Source organism: Rhinopithecus roxellana, chromosome 5, assembly GCF_007565055.1.
Source record: "Rhinopithecus roxellana isolate Shanxi Qingling chromosome 5, ASM756505v1, whole genome shotgun sequence".
NCBI classification, from domain to species: Eukaryota; Metazoa; Chordata; class Mammalia; order Primates; family Cercopithecidae; genus Rhinopithecus; species Rhinopithecus roxellana.
Window position 1 is genome coordinate 83,432,787 of NC_044553.1, and position 22,857 is coordinate 83,455,643.

Consider the following 22,857-nt stretch of genomic DNA (forward strand, 5'->3'; position numbering starts at 1 on the left):
GAAACCAAAAGGGCAGAGCAGTTTAAGAGGCACATCCTTCAGTCTAAATTCAGTTCTAGAAATATGGAGGATGGGAGACTCTGAATTGCAGTAAATGATACCTGGCCAGTTGATAATCCCAGTTTACAGTAACATATTTGTCACTTAAAACATAAATGCTTCAAGGCCAAAATGCTTACCTTTGCTGTATTTCATGAATAGAGAGTAACATGCTAGATATTTATAATTTATAATCAGATTAAGCAGTTTAACCCTTTTTAAAAAAATTGAGACAAAGTCTCATCTTTCACCCAGGCTGGAGTACAACCGTGGTGCAATTATGGCTCACTGCACCCTCCACCTCCCAGGCTCAAGCAATCCTCCTACCTCAGCCTCCCAAGTAACTGAGAAACCACAGGCAAGTACCACCATGACCAGCTAATTTGAAAATTTTTTTGTAGAAATGGGGTCTCCCTATGTTGCCTAGGCTGGTCTTGAAATCTGGGGCTCAGGTGATCCTCCCACCTTGACCTCCCAAAGTGGTGGGATTACAAGCATGAGCCACCGTGCCCAGCCTAGAGACCCTCTCTCTTAAAAACAAAACAGGCCAGGTGCAATGGCTCATGCCTGTAATCGCAGCACTTTGGGAGGCCAAGGCAGGCAGATCACGAGGTTAGGAGATCAATGCCAACATGGTGAAACCCCATCTCTACTAAAAATACAAAAATTAGCTGGGCATGGTGGCACATGCCTATAACCCCAGCTACTAAGGAGGCTGAGGCAAAAGAATCGCTTGAACCAGGGGAGTCGGAGGTTGCAGTGAGCGAAATCGCGTCACTGCCCTCCAGCCTGGCAACAACTCTGTCTCAAAAAAATAAAACAAACAAAACAAAACAAAACAGTTTCACAAAATAATATCCAACCTTACAACAGTTACAACGCACTCTCCTGTTTCTTTCTTTCTCTCCCTCTCTCTTTCTTTTTGAGACAGCATATGGCCCTTTCACCCAGACTAGACTACAGTAGTGCAATCTCAGCTCACAGTAACCTCCATTTCCTGGACTCAAGTCATTCTTCTGCTTCGGTCTCCTGAGAAGCTGGACTACAGACGTGAGCTACCAAATCCTGCTAATTTTTATATTGTTTTTGTGGAGATGGAGTTTTGCCATGTTGCCCAGGCTGGTCTCAAACTCCTGAGCTCAAGTGATCCACCCACCTTGACCTCCCAAAGTGCTGGGATTACAGGCTTAAGTCACCATGCCTGATACTATTCTTTTCTTTTTGAGACAGAGTCTCGCTCTATACCCAAGTTGGAGTGCAGTGGCATGATCTCAGCTCACTGCAATCCTGTGCCTCCAGGGTTCAAGTGGTTCTCATGCTTCAGCCTCCTGAGTAGCTGGGTTTACAGGTGTGCTACATGGTGAGTTCTTGCGAGATCTGATGGTTTTTAAGGGGCCCTTCCCCTCTTCACTCAGCACTTTTCCTTCCCACCACCTTGTGAAGAAGGTGCCTTGCTTTCCCTTTGTTTTCCGCCAGGATTTTAAGTTTCCTGAGGCCTCCCCAGCCATGCTGAACTGTGAGCCAATTAAATCTCTTTAATGACCTTTATAAATTACCCAGGCTTCAGGGCCTTTTGTGGTTGCATATGAATTTTAGGATCATTCTTTCTATTAAGGTTTATTTGGCTTATAGTTCTGCAGGCTGTCCAAGCAGCATGAATCTGAGGATCTCAGGAAGCTTCCAATCATTGCAGAAGGGGAAGAGGAGTCAGCATGTCACAAGACAAGAGAGGGGAGGGGTGCCATGCTCTTTTAAACAACTAGTTCTCCAGTTAAATTACAGAGGGAGAACTCATTAGCAAGGGGACAGCATCAGTATGTGTATGAGGGATCCACCCTCCTGACCCAAACACCTCGCGCCAGGCCCCGCCTCCAACACATGTTGATCACATTTCACCACGAGATGTGGAGGGGACAAATGCCCAAACCATAGCAAATGCCACTGGAATTATGATAGGGATTGCATTAAATCTGTAGATCACTTTGGGTAGCATGGATATTTTAACAATATTAATTCTTCCAATTCATGAACACAGAATACCTTACTTATATCTTCTTCAATTTCTTTAATCAATGTTTTATAGTTTTCAGCACATACATCTTTTACCTCCGTGGTTAAATTTATGCCCAAGTATTTTATTTTATTTTATTTTCTGATGCTATTTTGAATGTAATTGTTTTCATAGTTTCTTTTTCAAAGAGTTCATTGTCAGTGTATAAAAATGCAACTGATACTTGTATGCTGATTTTGTATCCTGCAACTTCACTGCATCTGTTTATTAGTTCTAATAATTTTTTGATGGAGTCCTTAGGTATTTCTATGTATAAGATCATCTCATCTGAAAACAGAGACAACTTTACTTCTTCCTTTTGAATCTGAATGCCTTTTATCTTCTTTTATCTGCCTGATTGTTCTGGCTAGGGCCCCCTACATTTTATTTAAATGTAGAGTAAAGTGATAGACAAAGCCACAGATAATCATACCTCTATAAAGAATCTGACACATGGCATTCCTACAGAAGAGATAAAAATGAGTGAGATAATCTATATTGAGCCATGCCTGACAATAGCAGTTTTGACAATACATCACATTTATATTTTCATCTTTGACCCAATAGTCTACCTTCCCAAAAACACCAATTCTAACAGTCCAAAGAATTTTGAGATGTTTTCAGATTTTGGCTCCACAGTAAACTGCTGCATTACCCAATAATCTTTGAAGTTCTTAAAACTTGTTTCTATAGAGTTTTTTTGTCACATGAAAACTGATAATCATCTAATTCCAGTGATTTTAGAGCTATAATTACATATGAGTAAGAGGTTCCTTTTTACATTAATTAGTATTTAATAATGCTTATTAAAGCATCAGAGCACTTAGTTAACATGATATACTGAGTTCTGAAAACAATATATTATCATAATTATAGGTCCACAGAAGAATGAAACCATAGGCTGTAGTAACATGTACACAAACTTCTTTCTTGAAGTATGAAGAAAAGTTGGTTTGGTCTACAAGAAAGAAAGGGGGGGGCGGGGCTGGGCGCAGTGGCTCATGCCTGTAATCCCAGCACTTTGGGCGGCTAAGGCAGGCAGATCACCTAAGGTCAGGCATTCAAGACCAGCCTGGCCAACATGGTAAAACCCTGTCTCTGCTAAAAATACAAAAATTAGTTATGCATGGTGGCAGGTGCCTGAAATCCCAGCTACTAGGGAGGTTGAGGCAGGAGAATCACTTCAACCCAGAAGGTGGAAGTTTCAGTGAGCCAAGATGGTGTCATTGCACTCCAGTTTGGGTGACAAGAGCAAAACTCTGTCTAAAAAAAAAAAAAAAAAAAAAAAAAAAAAAAAAAGGAGAAAGGGAAGAGGGTAAGAAAAGAGAGAGTACAGCAGCAAAAACAAAATTACAATGATATGTCTAAACTCATCAGTATGAAGAGGTAAAAAATTTGGAGACAGCTTAGCTGAAAGGTAATATCGTGGTTAAGTTACCTCACACATTTGTTTTGAGTTACTCTTCCCAGCACTTTGGGAGGCTGAGGCGGGTGAATCACGACATGATGAGTTCAAGACCAGCCTGGCCAAGATGGTGAAACCCCATCTCTACTAAAAATACAAAAATTAGCCGGGCATGGTGGCAGGTGCCTATAATCCCAGCTACTCAGGAGGCTGAGGCAGAGAATTGCTTGAACCTGGGAGGTGGAGGGTACAGTGAGCTGAGATCGTGCCACTGCACTCCAGCCTGGGTGACAGAGTGAGCCTCTGTCTCAAAAAAAACAACAAAAAATTTCTTTAACAGGGGTATTAACATTTTAAATTTTAAAAGGAATGTTGGAGACATCTGATGCTGGCCATGTTAGAGTAAGTGCATTTTGACGTCAATCGCCCACTGATTACAACAAAAACTGGACAAAACACACCAAAAGACAGCTACTTCAGGACTACAAAACGTAAACAACAGCAAGTGAATGGAAAGCAGCAAAAAATTCTAGAGAGATCCTGTCCTTCTGGCCAGAGGACCAGGAAAAGAGGCTGCTAAGATGTAGTGAAGTACAGGAAAGTCTCCCCTTTTTTTCTTTCCCTCCTCTTTTTTCTTTCCTGGTCCTGCCTTTAAGGCAGCCCCAGTTGCAGAACTGCATGGTGGCAACAAAGGCAGTTAAAACCCCATCTTTCCGGCCAGATCAAATAGAAAAAGGGACTCCAGTGGTCTGAAGTGTCTAGGGGGAAACCTGGTTATGCTGCTCTGCCTTTTCTGCTCTTACTTTCCTTTGATGGAAGCCCAAGTTACATGGAACTATGTGGTGGCAACACATGCAGTGTTGCATGCAGCCACACATGCAACACATGCAGCCAAAACTCTAGAGAAACCTTGTCTTTCTTGACAGAGGACCAGGAAAAGGGGGTCTGTTTGCAAGAGAATGTGAAAGGAACACTTGAGAGGAAAGAGCTGAGGGAGGTGTTAATCCTATGTATAAATGGCACAAGTCCCAGGCTCACTCCTGAACTCAGTATACACAGGACATAGCCAAAGCAGCATTGTAAAGGCTTTGAAAACTCAGCTAAAATGAGAACCATCATCAAAAAAACAAACAAAAACAAAAAAAATAGAACTTTCAGACTGAATCTAAATAGGTTAACTTTCTGCTAAAACAAAAGAAACAAACATTCTTCAGAGATTTTGACAGGACTCAGATTCTCAAGTTATAATATTCAAAATGTCCAGCATACAATCAAATTATATGACATACAAAGAAACAGAAAATTCTGACCAATTACCAAGGGAAAAGACAATCAACCCAACCTACAGATCACTTAGATACTGGAACATTCAAAGCAGCTACTCTAACTATGTTCTCTAAGCTAAAGATAACATACTTTTTGAAAAATAATTTTAAAAAAATAGAGACAGGGTCTTGCTATGTTGCCCAGACTGGTCTGGAAATCCTAGGCTCAAGTGATCCTCCCACCTGGGCTTCCCAAAGTGCTGGGATTATAGGCACGAGCCACTGTGTCTGGCCTAAAGGTAAAAAATCCTCAAATAAATGAATGTCCTCAGCAGAGAAACAGAAACTATAAAAAGAAACCAACTGGAAATTTCAGAACTGAAAAATATAATATCTAAAGTAGTAAATTCACTGGATGGGATCAATAATAAACTGGAAATGGCCAGACACAGTGACTCACGCCTATAATCCCAGCATTTTTGGAGGCCAAGGCAGGTGGATCACCTGAGGTCAGGAGTACCAGACCAGCCTGGGCAACATGGTGAAATCCCGTCTCTACTGAAAATGCAAAAATTAGCCAGGCGTGGTGGCACACCCCTGTAATCTCAGCCACTTGGGAGGCTGAGGCAGGATAATTGCTTGAACTGGAGAGGCAGAGGTTGCAGCAAACCCAGATCACGCCACTGCATTCCAGACTGGGCAAAAGAGCAAGACCTTTTCTCAAAAAATAAATAAAATAAAATAAAATAAAATTAAATAAAATAAAATAAAATAAAATAAAGAAAATAGTAGACTGCAAAGGACAGAGGAATGAATCAGAGAATCTGGCTACAATGGCAGAGGTAAGAAGTACAAATTAAGATCACATGGCTCACAAAGCCTAAAATATGTACTATTTGATGCTTTACAGAAAAAGTTTGCTAATCCCTGGTCTAAACACACCAATTAGAAGACAGAGGTTGTCAAACTAGGGTTTTTAAAAAAGATATAACTGTATGCCATCTGTAAGAAGTCCACTTTAAATAAATGGCACAGGCTAAAAATAAAAGGATAGCGGGGAAAGATACAACCATCAAGAGAAAACTGAGTGGTTATATTAAAATTAGATGAAGTAGACTTGAGAACAAGAAATATTATCAGGAATAAAGAGGGATATTACACAATGATTAAAAAGGTCAATTCACCATGGCATAGCACTCCTAAACAGGTAGGTACCTAACCAAAGAGCTTCAACATACATAAAGCAAAAGCTAATAGAAATGAAGAGAAACAGATAAATCCACGATCATATTTGAAGACTTCAATACTCCCGTCTTAGTAACAGATAGAAGCAGAAAATCAGCAAAGATATAGAAGACCAATATTATCAAACAACTTGACTTGAAATTTACAGAAGAAGAGAATGTACATTCTTTTCAAGTGTACATGGAACATTCCACAAGATAAACCATATTCTGGACCATTAAAAAAGCATTTACAAATTTGTAAGTTTTCAAATCATACTAAGTATATTCTTTTACGATAATAAAGTTAAACTCGAAATCAGTAACAGAATCAGGGACAAAACGAAGCAACCAACCAAATTTTTAAAAAACACCACTCAAAAATTTGGAAATTAAATCACACAATTCTAAGTAACACATGGGTAAAAGACAAAGTCGCATAAGAAATTAGAAAATATTTCAAACTAAATAAAGATAAAAATATAGCACACTAAAATTTTGAGATGCAAATAAAGTAGTGCTTAGAAAGAAATTTATAGCATTAAATTTTTTTTTCAGAGAGGGTCTTGTTCTTTCATCCAGCCTAGAGTGCAATGGCATAATCATGGCTCACTGCAGCCTCAACCTCCTGCTGTGTGTGTCACTGCGGCCACCTCTTTTGTAGTCATTGCGCCCACCTCATTTAAAAAATTTTTTTTTTGGCCAGGCGCGGTGGCTCAAGCCTGTAATCCCAGCACTTTGGGAGGCCGAGACGGGCGGATCACGAGGTCAGGAGATCGAGACCATCCTGGCTAACACAGTGAAACCCCGTCTCTACTAAAAAAATACAAAAAAAAAACTAGCCGGGCGAGGTGGCGGGTGCCTGTAGTCCCAGCTACTCGGGAGGCTGAGGCAGGAGAACGGCGTAAACCCGGGAGGCAGAGCTTGCAGTGAGCTGAGATCCGGCCACTACGCTCCAGCCCAGGCGACAGAGCAAGACTCCGTCTCAAAAAAAAAAAAAAAAAAAAAAAAAAAAATTTTTTTGTAAATAGAGGGTCTTCATATGTAGCTCAGGTTAATCTCAAACTCCTGGTCTGAAGTTATCCTCCTGCCTTAGCTTCCCAAATTACTGGGATTACAGGCATGAGCCACCATGCCTAGCCTAAATTCTTAGAAAAGAATAGGCCAGGTGCGGTGGCTCACGCCTGTAATCCCAGTACTCTGGGAGGCCGAGGCAGGTGGATCACCTGAGTTCAGAAGTTCAAGACCAACCTGACCAATATGGTGAAACCCTGTCTCCACTAAAAATACAAAAATTAGCCAGACATGGTGGTGGGCGCCTGTAATCCCAGCTACTTGCAAGGCTGAGACAGGAGAGTTGCTTGAACCCGGAAGATGGAGAATTGCTTGAACCTGGAAGATGGAGGTTGCAGTGAGCCAAGATCATGCCACTGCACTCCAGTCTGGGCAACAGAGCAAGACTCTGTTGTAAAAAAAAAAAAAAAAAAAAAGAGAGAGAGAGAGAAAAGAAAAGAATTACATGCCTGTAATCTCAGCACTTTGGGAGGCCGAGGTGGGAGGATTATTTGAGGTCAGGAGCTTGAGACCAGCCTGGCCAACATAGTGAAACTCCGTCTCTACTAAAAATACAAAAATTAGCTGGGCATGGTGGCACGAGCCTGTAGTTCCAGCTACTTGGGAGGCTGAGGCATTAGAATCACTTGAACCTGGGGGGAGGAGGTTGCAGTGAGCTGAGATTGTGCCACTGTACCCAGCCTGGGTGACAGAGCGAGGCCTTGCCTAGGAGAAAAGAAGAAAAGAAAAGAAAGGAAAGGAAAGGGGAGGGAAGAGGAAAGGAGAGGAGGGAAGGGAAACTTCAAATCAATGAGCTTCACCTAAAGAAACTTTAAAAAGTAGGAGGAAATAAATCAATTATTTGAAAGACACAAACTTCCAAAGCATACTCAAGTAGAAATAGGTAACTTGAACAGTCCTATATCTATCTATTTAAAAAACTGAATTCATAGTTAATAACCTTCCATCATAGAAAACTCCAGGCCAAGATGGCAAATTCACTAGTAATTTCTAACAAATATTTATGGAAGAAATATTATTGATTTCTAGCATATAAAAAAGAAGGGAACACTTCCCAAATCTAAGAGGCCAGCATTACTCTGATAAAACCATACATAGATGTTGTTAGAAAGGAAAACTACAGGCCAATATTCTTCATGAACAGAAACACAAAAATCCTTAATAAAATATTAGTAAATTGAATCTAGCAGCATATAAAAAGAATTATATACAATAACTAGGAGGTGAGTATATGCAAGTCTAGTTCAACATCTGAAAATCAATTACTGCAATTCACTCCACTAACAGACTGAAAAAAGCATCTGATGAAATTCAACAACCATTCAAGATAAACACTCTCAGCACACTAGGAAGAGAATGAAACTTCCTCATATCATTAAAGTGGCCATACTGCCCAAAGCAATCTACAGATTCAATGTTATTCCTATCAAACTACCAACATCATTTTTTACAGAACTAAAAAAACTATACTAAAATTCATATGGAACCAAAAAACAGAACAAATAGCCAAAACAATCCTAAGCAAAAAGGACAAAGCCAGAGGCAACACATTACCTGATTTCAAACTACACTGTAAGACTACAGTAACCAAAACAGTGTGGTCCTGGTACAAAAACAGACACATATACCAATGGAACAGAATAGAGAACCCAGAAATAAAGCCATATACTGACAGTTATCTGATCTTCAACAAGTCAACATGGAGAACTCCCTAGTCAATAAATGGTGCTGGGATAGTTTGCTAACCATATGCAGGGTAATGAAACTGGACCGCTACCTTTTACCAAATACAAAAACTAACTCAAGGTGAATTAAAGATTTAAATGTAAGACCTCAAACTATAAGAATCCTAGAAGAAAACCTAGGAAACCACTCTGGACATCAGCCTTGGGAAAGAATTTATGACTAAGTCCTCAAAAGCAATTGCAACAAAAACAAAAATTGACAAGTAGGACCTAATAAAACTAAACAGCTTCTGCACAGCAAACTATCAAGAGAATAAACAGACAACCTACAGAATAGGAGAAATTATTCACAAACTAGGCATCTGACAAAAGTTTAGTATCCACAATCTATAAGGAACTTTAAAAACTGAATAAGTAAAAGACAATCACATTAAAAAATGGGCAGACATAAATAGACCCTTCTCAAAAAGACATATAAGCTGCCAACAAACATGAAAAACTGCTCCAAATCACTAAGCAGTAGAGAAATGCAAATCAAAACCACAATGAGATATCATCTTATACCAATCACAATGGATATTATTAAAAAGTCAAAAAACAACATGCTGGCAAGGCTAGGGAGAAAAGGGAACACTTACACACTGTTGGTGGGAATGTAAATTAGCTCAGTCACTGTGGAAAGCAGTTTTGGAGATTTCTTGAAGAATAAAACAGAGCTAACATTCAACCCCGCCATCCCATTACTGTGTATCTATCCAAAAGAAAACAAATCCCTGTACCAAAAAGACACCGTGCACTCTTATGTTCATCACAGCACTATTCTGGATAGCAAGGACATGGAATCAACCTAGTTGCCCATCAACGGTGGACTGGATAAAGAAAATGTGGTACATATACACCATGGAATACCATTCAGCCATATGAAGAACGAAATCATGTCCTTTGCAGCAAGGTGGATGAAGCTGGAGGCTATCACCCTAAGTAAATTAATGCAGGAACAGAAAACCAAATACCACATGTTCTCACTTATAAGTGGGAACTAAACATCAGGTACTCATAGACTTTATGTAATAAAAACTGGGGACTACTAGAAGGGGAGGAAAGGAAGACTGGCAAAAGGTGAAAAATTATTGGTATGCTCAGTGCCTGGGTGATGGGATCATTTGTAGCCCAAACCTCAGCATCATGAAACAGACCCAGGTAACAAACCTGTACATGTACTGCCTAAATCTAAAATAAAAGTTTTTTAAAAAAAAAGAGAGAGAGAAAAAGGGAATCCATAAAAAATCTATACCTAACCTCATATTTAATGAAGGACTGAATGAAAGTAAGGCAAGAATGCTCATTTTCATTCCTAATCAATCTCATAATGGATAGTCTAGTCAATGCAATAAGGAAGGTTTAAAAAAAAAAAAAAGGCAGCTAGGAAAGGAAAAGGTTAAGTTGTCCCTATTCACAGATGACATGATTATTTATGTAGCAAATCCCAAGGAATCTACAAAAAAGCGCCTATACGAAATGAAATTTCTTATACTAGAACTTCCTATATGCTAGAATACTAGACATTGAAAACGTTATAAAAGTAATATTTACAATTACTAAAAACCTGAAATATTTAGGCATAAATCAATTAACTATCTGCCGATCTGTATGCTAAAATTACAACACTGATGAAATAAATCAAAGAAGATCTAAATAAACAGAGAGATATACGGGGCTCATGGATTGGAAAATACAATATTCTTAAGATGTCTCTTCTCCCCCAAATTTATAGATTCAACTCAATTTCAGTTAGAATCTCAGCATGATTTATTCTATAGCTATTTGACAAGCTGATTTTAAAATGTTTATCGAAAGGCAAAGAAGTTTACGGAAAGCCAAAACAATTTTGAAAAATAAGAACAAAGTGGGCTGGGTGGGGTGGCTCATGCCTGTAACCCCAGCCAAGGTAGGAAGGTCGCTTGAGGCCAGGAGTTCAAGATCAGCCTGGGCAACAGAGTGAGGCTGTCTCTATAAAAAGTTTAAATAATTAGCCAGACATGGTGGCATGCACCCGTAGTCCTAGCTGCTGGAGAGGCTGAAATGGGAGGATTGTTTGAGCACAGGAGTTCAAGGTTACAGTCAGCTATGATCACGCCACTGCACACTCCAGCCTGGGTGACAGAGTGAGACCCTGTCTCAAAAAAAAAGAGAAAACTAAGAACAAAGAAAGACTCCACTACTTGATTTCAAGATTTGCTATAAAGCTACATCAAGACAACGTAGTGCCAGTAAAAGGTAAACATACAGATCAATAAAACAGAATAGAGAATCCAGAAATAGACTAACACGAATACAGTTAATTGATTTTTGACAAAAGTGCAAAGACAATTCAATAGAGGAGGGATGTTTTTTTCAACAAATGGTGTTAGAAATACTGAACATCTACCCATATGCCAAAAAATGAACTTTCACCTGCATTCAAAATTATATCAAAATAAATCATACAATTAAATGTAAAACTGAAAATCATAAAAGTTCTAGAAGAAAACAAAAGAGACAGTATCTTTGTGAATCTGGGCTCAGCATGGGGTTTTAGAAATGACACCAAAAGCAAAATCTCAAAAGAAGTAACTGATAAACTGGACTTCATCAGAATTAAAAACTGCTCTCTAAAAGTTACTGTTAAGAGAATGAAAAGATAAGCCACGAACTAGGAGAAAATATTTGTAGAACACATATCTGATAAAGGACTTGTATCTAGAATATATAAAGGATTCTCAAAACTCAATAATAAGAAAACTCAATTTTTAAAATGAACAAAATGTTTGATATTACCACAGAAGCTGTAACAATGGCAATTAAGCATATGAGAAGATGTTCAGCATCATCACAGGGAAATGCAAATTAAAACCACATTGAGATATCACTACGCTGCTATTAGAATGGCTAAAATTAAAAATTAAAACAAAACAGACAACACTAAGTGTTGACAAGGAAGGGGCGAACTGGAACTCTCATCTATTATTGATGAGAATGCAAAATATTACAGTCATTTTAGAAAGAGTTTGTCAGTTTTTTTATGAAATTAAACACATATTTGTCATGTGACCCAGCAATCCTACTTGTAAGTATTCTTTCGTCTTGCTCTGTTGCCAAGGCTGGAGTGCAGTGGCACAATCTCAGCTCACTGCAACCTCTGCCTCCCAGCCTCATGCAATCCTCCCACCTCAGTCTCCCAAGTAGCTGGGACTACAGGCGTGCAGCACCACGCGTGAGTAATTTTTTGTAAGGACAGGGTTTCACTATGTTGCCCAGGCTGGCGCTTGTAAGTATGCAAGAAGAATAAAAACTCATGTTCATACAAAAACCTGTACATTAATAGTTACTTTATTCATAGTCACCCAAACCAGGAACCACCCATATATATGTCTTCCAACTGGTGAAAGAATAGACAAATATGGTTCATGCAAACAACGAAATATTACTCAGGTACAAACTATTGATACACAGAACAATATAAGGGGACTTCAAAAAGCTTGTGGAAAAATGGAATTAAAAGATTAAAAAATTTAAAACTATAAACTTTATTACTGAACATAAGCTCTACCAAGTGTGAGACACTTTTGTAAATGATGATACCAGCTATTTAGTTCACCCCTAAATAACTGAGGGTCCTGGAAATTTAATCATGTCAATGCAGTCTTTTTTACATTATTAACTGAAGAAAAATGGTACCCTTTATAGATTTTAAGATTAGGAAACAAAAAGAAGTCGGAAGGAGCCAAATTAGGACTATAAAGCGGGTGCCCAAAACTTTCCTGTTGAAAAATCTCACAAAATTGCCCTTGTCTGATGAGAGCAACGAGCAGGAAAATTGTCGTGGTGGAGGACTCTCTGATCAAGCATTCCTGGTCATTCTTCGGCTAACACTTTGGCTAACTTTTTAAAAACACTCTTATAATACGCAGATGTTATGGTTCATTGGCACTCTAGAAAATCAACAAGTAAAATGCCTTGCACATCCCCAAATACTGTTGCCAGCGACTTTTGCTCTTAACCGATCCACTTTTGCTTTGACTGACCACTTCCACTTCTCAGTAGCCATTGCTTTGAATGTGGTTTGCCTTCAGGATCGTACTGGTAAAGCCATGTTTCATCTTCTGTTACAATTCTTTGAAAAAAATGCTTCAGGATCTTGATCCCACTTGGGTCCCATTTCCATTCAAAGCTCTGCTCTTGTCTGCAGCTGATCTGGGCACAACCGTTTTGGCACCTACTGAGTGGGAAGTTTGTTCAATGTAAAATTTTCAGTCAGAATTGTGTAAGCTGAACCAATTTACAGGGCTATGGGGCTGGCTAATTTTTGTGCTGTTAATTGTTGGTCTTCTTTAGTTAGGGCATGAACAAAATTAATTTTTTCTTTGAAAATAGGTGTAGGCCGGGCGCGGTGGCTCACGCCTGTAATTCCAGCACTTTGGGAGGCCGAGGCGGGCGGATCACGAGGTCAAGAGATCGAGACCATCCTGGCTAACACAATGAAACCCCGTCTCTACTAAAAAATACAAAAAACTAGCCGGGCGTGGTGGTGGGCGCCTGTAGTTCCAGCTACTCGGGAGGCTGAGGCAGGAGAATGGCGTAAACCCGGGAGGCAGAGCTTGCAGTGAGCCGAGATCTGGCCACTGCACTCCAGCCTGGGCGACAGAGGGAGACTGTCTCAAAAAAAAAAAAGGAAAGAAAATAGGTGTGGATGGTCTCCTGCTGCAGGCTTCATCCTTCAACATCATCTTGTCCCTTCTTAAAACAAGTTAGCCATTTGTAAACTGCTGAATTCTTTGGGGCACTGTCCCCATAAACTTTTTTTTTTTTTGAGACAGAATCTTGCTCTGTTGTCAGGATGGAGTGCAGTGACGTGATCTCGGCTCACTGCAACCTCCGCTTCCTGGGTTCAAGCGATTCTCCTGCCTCAGCCTCCCAAGTAGCTGGGATTACAGGCATGCGTCAGCACGCCCAGCTAATTTTTGTATTTTTAGTAGAGATGGGGTTTCACCATATTGGCCAGGATGGTCTCAATCTCTTGACCTCATGATCCGCCCACCTTGACTCTCAAAATGCTGGGATTATGGGCGTGAGCCACCACACTCGGTTCCCGTAAACTTTTTGTAAACCATCAATGATTGTACCATTCTTACACCCAACCTTCCCCATAAATTTGCTGTTTGTTCTTGTTTCAATCTGAGCAGAATTCATGTTGCTCTGATATGGGCTCTTTTCAAACTGCTGTCTTAACCTTCTTAGTGCTTCTAAGTAGATCCTGTTCAGACATGTTATAAAGAGTTAGCACAAGCTTATTTTAATGCAAAAAAGTGTTTTGAAATCCATGCATAGTTTTTCCATAATAAACATTTTCCCTTCATATACTGACCCTCAAATGCATTATGCTAAGTAAGAAGCCAGACCCAAAGGTTACATGATTCCATTTATGACATTCTGAAAAGGCAAAACTATGTAGACAGAGATCAGTGGTTGCCAGGGGTTGGGAGTGGAGAAAAGATTTTATTACAAATGGACAGCACAAGCATATTTTTTGGGGTGACAAAACTATTCTGTATCTTGATTGCAGTGGTGATAACATCACTCTCTATGCATCTGTCAAAACTTGTAGATGTGTACACCAAAAAAGTGAATGTAAAATATATAAATGAAAATATTTTTTAAAAAATTTAAATGACTTAGGGCTGGAAACTAATCTATGATGAAAGGTTAAAGAGAATGTTTATTTTCAGAAAAGACCTATAAAGCACTTTGTAATCTGTTTTCAAATGACACCATAAAATTATTCTGGCTGGGTACAGTGGCTCACACCTGTAATCCCAGCACTTTGGAAGGCTGAGGTGGGAGGATCACTTGAGCCCAGGAGTTCGAGACCAGCCTGGGCAATATGGTGAAATCCCGTCTCTATTAAAAAATCTGAAAACTAGCTGGGTGTGGTGTCATGCGCCTGCAGTCCCAGCTACTTGGGAGGCTGAGGTAGGAGGGTCACCTGAGCCTGGGGAAGTCAGGGCTGCAGTGATCACACCACTGCACTCCAGCGTGGGAGACAGAGTGAGTCCCTGTCTGGAAAAAAAAAAAAAAATTATTTTGGGTCAAAAATCAGGAAAACTGAAAATAAGGGAATGCAACCTTTGGTGTTATTTTATGTGTGTACCTATGTGTATATATGTAAACACATGTATACAAAGTCTATATAAGTATATACACTACACACACATATACATACACACACACACAAATGTATGCGTATATATTGGTTTTTGTCCACAGTTCCTGGTTCATAACTTACATAGCCCTTGTTGCAGTCTTTTGTTATACTGTTGGGTGTGGTAGGCCTCAAGAGCAGGCTTCCGACCTTCTCCTGCCCTCTTTTCACCTGCCCCAAGGCAGGACTTGGGGTCTTAAGCTCCCATGAGAGGGTACGATCCTAAACCCTGAGGGGAGTAATGCTAACATCTTGAAGCTTCCGTAAAAACCCAAGAGGACAGGGTTCAGGGAACATCTAGCTAGCTGAACACATATCAGGGCTGACAGAAAGGTGACGAACTCATCCATGTGCCAGGAGGGTGGTGCACCCCAACTCCACAGGCTCAGAAGCTCTAGCACCCAGGACCCTTCCATACCTTAGTCTTTGTATTTCTTCATCTGGCTGTTTGGCTGTTTATCTGTATCCTTTAAAATATCATTCTTAGTAAACTGGTAAATGTAAGTGTTTCTCTGAGTTCTGTGACCCACTCTCACAAATTAACTGAACCCAAAGACAGGGTTGTGGGAATCCTAACTTTAAGCCAGTTGGTCAGTTCCAGAGGCCCAGGCTTGCGATTGGTGATGGGTGAAGAAGGGAGCAGTCTTGGGGACTGAGTCCTCAATCTGTGGGATCTGACACTGCCTCCAGGTAGACAGCATCAGAATTAAATTAAATTGGAGGACACTTGGCTGGTGTCCACTGCCTGGTAGTGGGGAGATATCTCATGCATCTGGTTACAGAAGTTTTCTTCTGTGTTTACTATTGTTGTCATGTGAGAGCAGAGGAAAAATATGGTTAGAGAGAGTTTTTCTCTACACACAACCTAACACATGGTAGATAATTTTAGTCTTAAACTACACCTGGGCTGGGTGTGGTGGCTCACACCTGTAATCCCAGCACTTTGGGAGGCCAACGTGGGAGGACCGCTTGAGTCCTGGAATTGGTGACCAGCCTAGGCAAGAGACTCTATAGCTCCAAAAAACAATAAAACATTAGCCAGGCATAGCAGTGTGCGTCTATAGACCCAGCCACTCAGGAGGCTGAGGCAGGAGGATAGCCTAAACCCAAGAGATTTGAGCTGTGATCGCAAAACTGGACTATAGCCTAGGCGACAAAGTGAGACCCTGTCTCAAAACAAACAAATAAAAAAACAAACAAAAAACCCCCAACTATACCTGAAACATGGTTTGTAAATTATATCTCAAACTGATATTAAAAATAACACAAAGAAACTATACTTGAAGCACTTCTTTCCTCTACTCCAGTGTTTCTAAAACTTGTTTCATAAGAATCGCAGACAACTTGTTAAAAATAGATATTACCTTTGTGAGGCCGAGGAGGGCGGATCACCAGGTCAGGAAATCGAGACCATCCTGGCCAACACGGTGAAACTCCGTCTCTACTAAAAATTCCAAATAATTAGCTAGGTGTGGTGGCGGACGCCTGTAGTCCCAGCTACTCATGAGGCTGAGGCAGGAGAATGGCGTGAACCCAGGAGGCGGAGCTTGCAGTGAGCCGAGATTGCACCACTGCACTCCAGCCTGGTTGACAGAGCAAGACTCCATCTCAAAAAAAAAAAAAAAAAAAAAAAAAAAAAAGATCTTCCCAGGATCCTTCCTGGAGATTAAGGAATCTAGGCTGGAAGTCAGGAAATTATACTTTTAAAATGTACCTCTTCCTCAAGGAATTTTCATTATCAGATAACTTTAGAAAACAAAGTGCCATTCATAAAAGGACAAATACTAGGACAGTGATTTCTATAGTGGAATCATATCCTAGAAAAATTCAAGATGACCCACTAGAATATGAAAGAAAATATTGTTCTTCTATGTATATTTAAATCTCAGGCCTCAAAAATGTTCCTATTTTAGGAGTATATTTTATAATGTACACATTAAATCAGTGCAATAGTGCATGTAAATCATTCCCCACTCCTCCTGTAGGATGTGTGACCATAAAAAAGTAGAGACCACTGCTGTAAGGTAGAGACCACTGATTTATTATTGTTCCCCAACACAGCTGACCACTCCTCAGCCCCTGTCCTATCTTGCAACACTTCTGCAATCCTCATTTATATCTGCCAAAACTCTTTGTCTATCAAACCCCGGCCTAAGAGCATCATCATTCTGGATGAAGGACACAGTTCTTTTCCTCTACCAATATGTGAAAAAGTATTTATTATATTGTATCTAGTAAGAAATTTGGAAGTGCCTACCTCTTTATACTATCCTTAACATCCGGTAGACTTGGTGCTTGAGGATTCAGCTCACGGATTTAACAGCTGTGATGTCAATCCTTCACAGGAAACTGTGAAGTTTCATGACATGTAGTAATCAGATTTTGCTAAGTTGCAAATGTGAATCAAGTATGCTTTTCAGCTGTATGAAGGACCAAATTACTTTGCTGGTGAGTGAACCAAGCTGACCACCAAGCATTTACTCTCACACAGCTATACTGTTCCCTCTGCTTGTTGCTATTAGGGTCAGGAAAGGCCTCTTTAATTTTTCAGTTATCCTTTACTGCATGGGTCCTCACCAATTATCTATAAAGTTTACTGTAAAGGGTCCTTAAATTTAAATATTTATATCTATATATTTTTAAATTAGCAAAAAATGCAGCCACTATCATGTGGGATTTGGGAAGTGTTTGAGTAAGCATTAAAAAAGAACTGTCACAACTTAAAATGACTCATATTCATGCACTATGGCAAATAGACATTAAGTGGTATTCATGATTTGGGGCATTCAGTTCACAAACTGCTAAGGATGTGTTCAATATCAAAGATATCAAGATATCTCTCAACAATTCTTCTCAGGTTAGAACTCTATGGTAAACATGAACTGTGTTCAGAAAACATAGCACTAAGCTTCATCCTGCTAACCCTCCAAGTCAATAACATATCTCAAACAAGGTTCTTCTCTTTCTCACCCTCAAGAATATCTTCATAAAGGGCATGTACTCCTTCAGGCACAATGACCGCCAGAGCAGTTCCACAGAGAAGGCCAGCACCCAAAACAGTCACCAGCTTCAGTCGTTCCTGGAGAGAAAACAAATCATTGCAAACTTTGATTAATGAATGGGGAAAAGTTTCTGAAGTATCTGTAATCAAGACTGTGAGCTGCTCATTTGTGAGACCAACATCTACAATAGACAGTGAAGCTAAAAAATGATCAAGGCCATTACATAATAGTAAAGGGATCAATTCAACAAGAAGAGCTAACTATCCTAAATATATATGCACCCAATGCAGGAGCACCCAGATTCATAAAGCAAGTCCTTAGAGACCTACAAAGAGACTGAGACTTCCACACAATAATAATGTGAGATTTTAATACTCCACTGTCAATATTAGATCAATGAGACAGAAAGTTAACAAGGATATCCAGGACTTGAACTCAACTCTGCACCAAGCAGACCTAATAGACATCTACAGAACTCTCCACCCCAAATCAACAGAAAATACATTCTTCTCAGCACCACATCGCACTTATTCCAAAATTGACCACATAGTTTGAAGTAAAGTACTCCTCAGCAAATGTAAAATCACAACAAACTGTCTCTTAGACCACAGTGCAATCAAACTAGAACTCTAAGAAACTCATTCAAAATCACTCAACTACATGGAAACTGAACAACCTGCTCCTGAATGACTACTGGGTAAATAACGAAATGAAGGCAGAAATAAAGATGTTCTTTGACACCAATGAGAACAAAGACACAATGTACCAGAATCTCTTGGACACATTTAAAGCAGTGTGTAGAGGGAAATTTATAGCACTAAATGCCCACAAGAGAAAGCAAGAAAGATCTAAAATCAACACCCTAACATTGCAAAAGAACTACAGAAGCAAGAACAAACACATTCAAAAGCTAGCAGATGGCAAGAAATAACAAGATCAGAGCAGAACTGAAGGAGATAGAGATGCAAAAAATCCTTCAAAATAAATCAATGAATCCACGAGCTGGTTTTTTGAAAAGATCAACAAAATTGATAGACTGCTAGAGCAAGATTAATAAAGAAGATAGATGAATCAAATAGACACAATAAAAAATGATAAAGGGGATATCACCACCGATCCCACAGAAATACAAACTACCATCATAGAATACTATAAACACTCTAAGCAAATAAACTAGAAAATCTAGAAGAAATGGATAAATTCCTGGACACATACACCTTCCCAAGACTAAACCACAAGTTGAATCCCTGAATAGATAAATAACAGGCTCTGAAATTGAGGCAATAATTAATAGCCTACCAACCAAAAAAAGTCCAGGAACAGACAGACTCACAGCTGAGTTCTACCAGAGGTACAAAGAGGAGCTGGTACCATTCCTTCCGAAACTATTCCAATCAATAGAAAAAGAGGGAATCCTCTCTAACTCATTTTATGAGGCCAGCATCATCCTGATACCAAAGCCTGGCAGAGACACAACAACAAAAAAAGAGAATTTTAGAAGAATATTCCTGATGAACATTGATGCGAAAATCCTCAGTAAAATACTGGCAAACTGAATCCAGCAGCACATCAAAAAGCTTATCCACCAAGATCAAGTTGGCTTCATCCCTGGGATGCAAGGCTAGTTTAACATATGCAAATCAATAAACATAATCCATCACAGAGACAGAACCAAAGACAAAAACCACATGATTATCTCAATAGATGCAGAAGAGACCTTCGACAAAATTCAACAGCCCTTCATGCTAAAAACTCTCAATAGGCCGGGCGCGGTGGCTCAAGCCTGTAATCCCAGCACTTTGGGAGGCCGAGACGGGCGGATCACGAGGTCAGGAGATCGAGACCATCCTGGCTAACACGGTGAAACCCCGTCTCTACTAAAAAATACAAAAAACTAGCCGGGCGAGGTGGTGGCGCCTGTAGTCCCAGCTACTCAGGAGGCTGAGGCAGGAGAATGGCGGGAACCCGGGAGGCGGAGCTTGCAGTGAGCTGAGATCCGGCCACTGCACTCCAGCCTGGGTGACAGAGCAAGACTCCGTCTCAAAAAAAAAAAAAAAAAAAAAAAAAAAAAAAAAACTCTCAATAAACTAGTATTGATGGGATGTATCTCAAAATAGTAAGTTATTTATGACAAATCCACAGCCAATACCATACTGAATGGGCAAAAACTGGAAGCATTTCCTCGGAAAACTGGCACAAGACAGGGATGCCCTCTCTCACCACTCCTATTCAACATAGTGTTGGAAGTTCTGGCCAGGGCAATCAGGCAAGAGAAATAAATAAAGGGTATTCAATTAGGAAAAGAGGAAGTCAAATTGTCCTGTTTGAGGATGACATGATTGTATATTTAGAAAACCCCATCGTCTCAGCCCAAAATTTCCTTAAGCTGATAAGCAACTTCAGCAAAGTCTCAGGACACAAAATCAATGTGCAAAAATCACAAGCATTCCTCTAAACCAATTAACAGAGAGCCAAATCATGAGTGAACTCTCATTCACAATGGCTACAAAGAGAAATAAAATACCCAGGAATCCAACTTGTAAGGGATGTGAAGGACCTCTTCAAGGAGAACTACAAACCACTGCTCAACGAAATATAAGAGGACACAAAAAAATGGAAGAACATCCCATGCTCATGGATAGGAAGAATTTATATCGTGAAAATGGCCATAATGCCCAAGGTAACTTACAGATTCACTGCCATCTCCATCAAGCTACCAATGACTTTCTTCACAGAATTGGAAAAAACTACTTTAAAGTTCATATGGAACCAAAAAAGAGCCCACATTGCCAAAACAATCCTAAACCAAAAGAATAAAGCTGAAGGCATCACGCTACCTGACTTCAAACTACACTACAAGGCTGTAGTAACCAAAACAGCATGGTATTGGTACCAAAACAGAGAGATAGACCAATGGAACAGAACAGAGTCCTCAGAAATAACACCACACATCTACAAACATCTGATCTTTGACAAAACTGGCAAAAACAAGAAATGGGGAAAGGATTCCCTATTTAATAAATGGTGCTGGGAAAACTGGCTAGCCATACATAGAGAGCTGAAACTGGATCCCTGCCTTACACTTTATACAAAAATTAATTCAAGATGGATTAAAGACTTAAATGTTAGACCTAAACCCATAAAAACCCTAGAAGAAAATCTAGGCAGTACCATTCAGGACACAGGCACTGGACAAGGACTTCATGACTAAAACACCAAAAGCAATGGCAACAAAAGCCAAAATAGACAAATGGGATCTAATTAAACTAAAGAGCTTCTGCACAGCAAAAGAAACTACATCAGAGTGAACAGGCAACCTACAGAATGGGAGAAAATTTTTGCATCTACCCATCTGACAAAGGGTTAATATCCAGAATCTACAAAGAACTTAAACAAATGTACAAGAAAAAATGAAACATCCCCATGAAAAAGTGGGCAAAGGATATGAACAGACACTTCTCAAAAGAAGACATTTATGTAGCCAACAGACACATGAAAAAATGCTCATCACCACTGGTCATCAGAGAAATGCAAATCAAAACCACAATGAGATACCATCTCACACCATTTAGAGTGGCAATCATTAAAAAGTCAGGAAACAACAGATGCTGGAGAGGATGTGGAGAAACAGGAATGCTTTTACACTGTTGGTGGAAGTGTAAACTAGTTCAACCATTGTGGAAGACAGTGTGGCGATTCCTCAAGTATCTAGAACTAGAAATATCATTTGACCCAGCCATTCCATTACTGGGTATATACCCAAAGGATTATAAATCATGTGAGTATAAAGACACATGCACATGTCTGTTTGCTGCAGCACTATTCACAAGAGCAAAGACTTGGAACCAACCCAAATGTCCATCAACGACAGACTGGATTAAGAAAATGTGGCACATATACACCACGGAATACTATGCAGCCATAAAAAAGGATGAGTTCATGTCCTTTATAGGGACATGGATGAAGCTGGAAACCATCATTCTGAGCAAACTATTGCAAGGACAGAAAAACAAACACTGCATATTCTCACTCGTAGGTGGGAACTGAACAATGAGAACACTTGGACATAGGGCGGGGAACATCACACACCAGGGCCTGTCATGGGGTGGGGGCTAAGGGAGGGATAGCATTAGGAGAAACACCTAACGTAAATGACGAGTTAATGGGTGCAGCAAACCAACATAGCACATGTATACATATGTAACAAACCTGCACGTTGTGCACACGTACCCTAGAACTTAAAGTACAATAATAATAAAAAAGAGGTTAATTAGCAAAAACAGTAGCTCTATTATCTCTGATATATTACTGAACTTCTGACTGAGAGGCTGGGAGCCTAACTAGCTTTTGTAAATATTATCTCTATAGGAAAATAGTTTTTTAGCTGAAAGGCTGGTTGAAACATTACTCCCTCCTTGTTTGGAGGGGAAGAAAGGGATCTATGTATCTATTGAAAAAGGGGGAACTAGAGCTGCAATGTCAACACCAACTAATACATGCCGTATAGCAAGAGGAGAATCCCCCCGATCCCCAGCACACAGCCAGGTCAACCCTTATATATTCAGAATGGCTACTGGGTACTTGTAAACTGAGAGTATTCTAGTGGTTGGGGTACTGGCTTGGGAGGCAGAACAGACTCCATGACACAGACAAAGGATTTGTATTTGAAGTAGAAAGAACTTCTACAACTCAATAATAAAAGACAAACAGCCAATTAAAAAATGGGTAAAACACTGAACAGACACTTCACAAAAGATGTATGAATGGCTAATAAGCCCATGAAAAGGTGCTCAACATCATTTAGTCATCAGAAAAAATGTAAATCAAAACTATGCAAGATATCTTTTCACATTCATTAAAATGCCCAAAATTGAAA

The 22,857-nt window shown here is 39.8% G+C and overlaps 1 protein-coding gene across 5 annotated transcripts in view; it reads right to left on the reverse strand.

The window, feature by feature from the left end:
• The window catches only part of SLC39A9 (solute carrier family 39 member 9), a 62,157-nt gene that overhangs the window by 21,659 nt on the left and 17,641 nt on the right, over nt 1–22,857 (reverse strand). For 4 of the 5 annotated variants that reach the window (XR_004057252.1, XM_030930225.1, XM_010359734.2 and 1 more), the window contains one exon: nt 17,950–18,058. Coding sequence is in view for 2 of the 5 variants with exons in the window: in XM_030930225.1 (XP_030786085.1) it covers nt 17,950–18,058 (109 nt within the window). In the remaining 3 variants the exon portion in view is untranslated. Of the gene's footprint in view, nt 1–17,236; nt 17,329–17,949; nt 18,060–22,857 lie in introns of those variants that run through there. The other variant, XM_030930228.1, reaches the window with a different exon arrangement.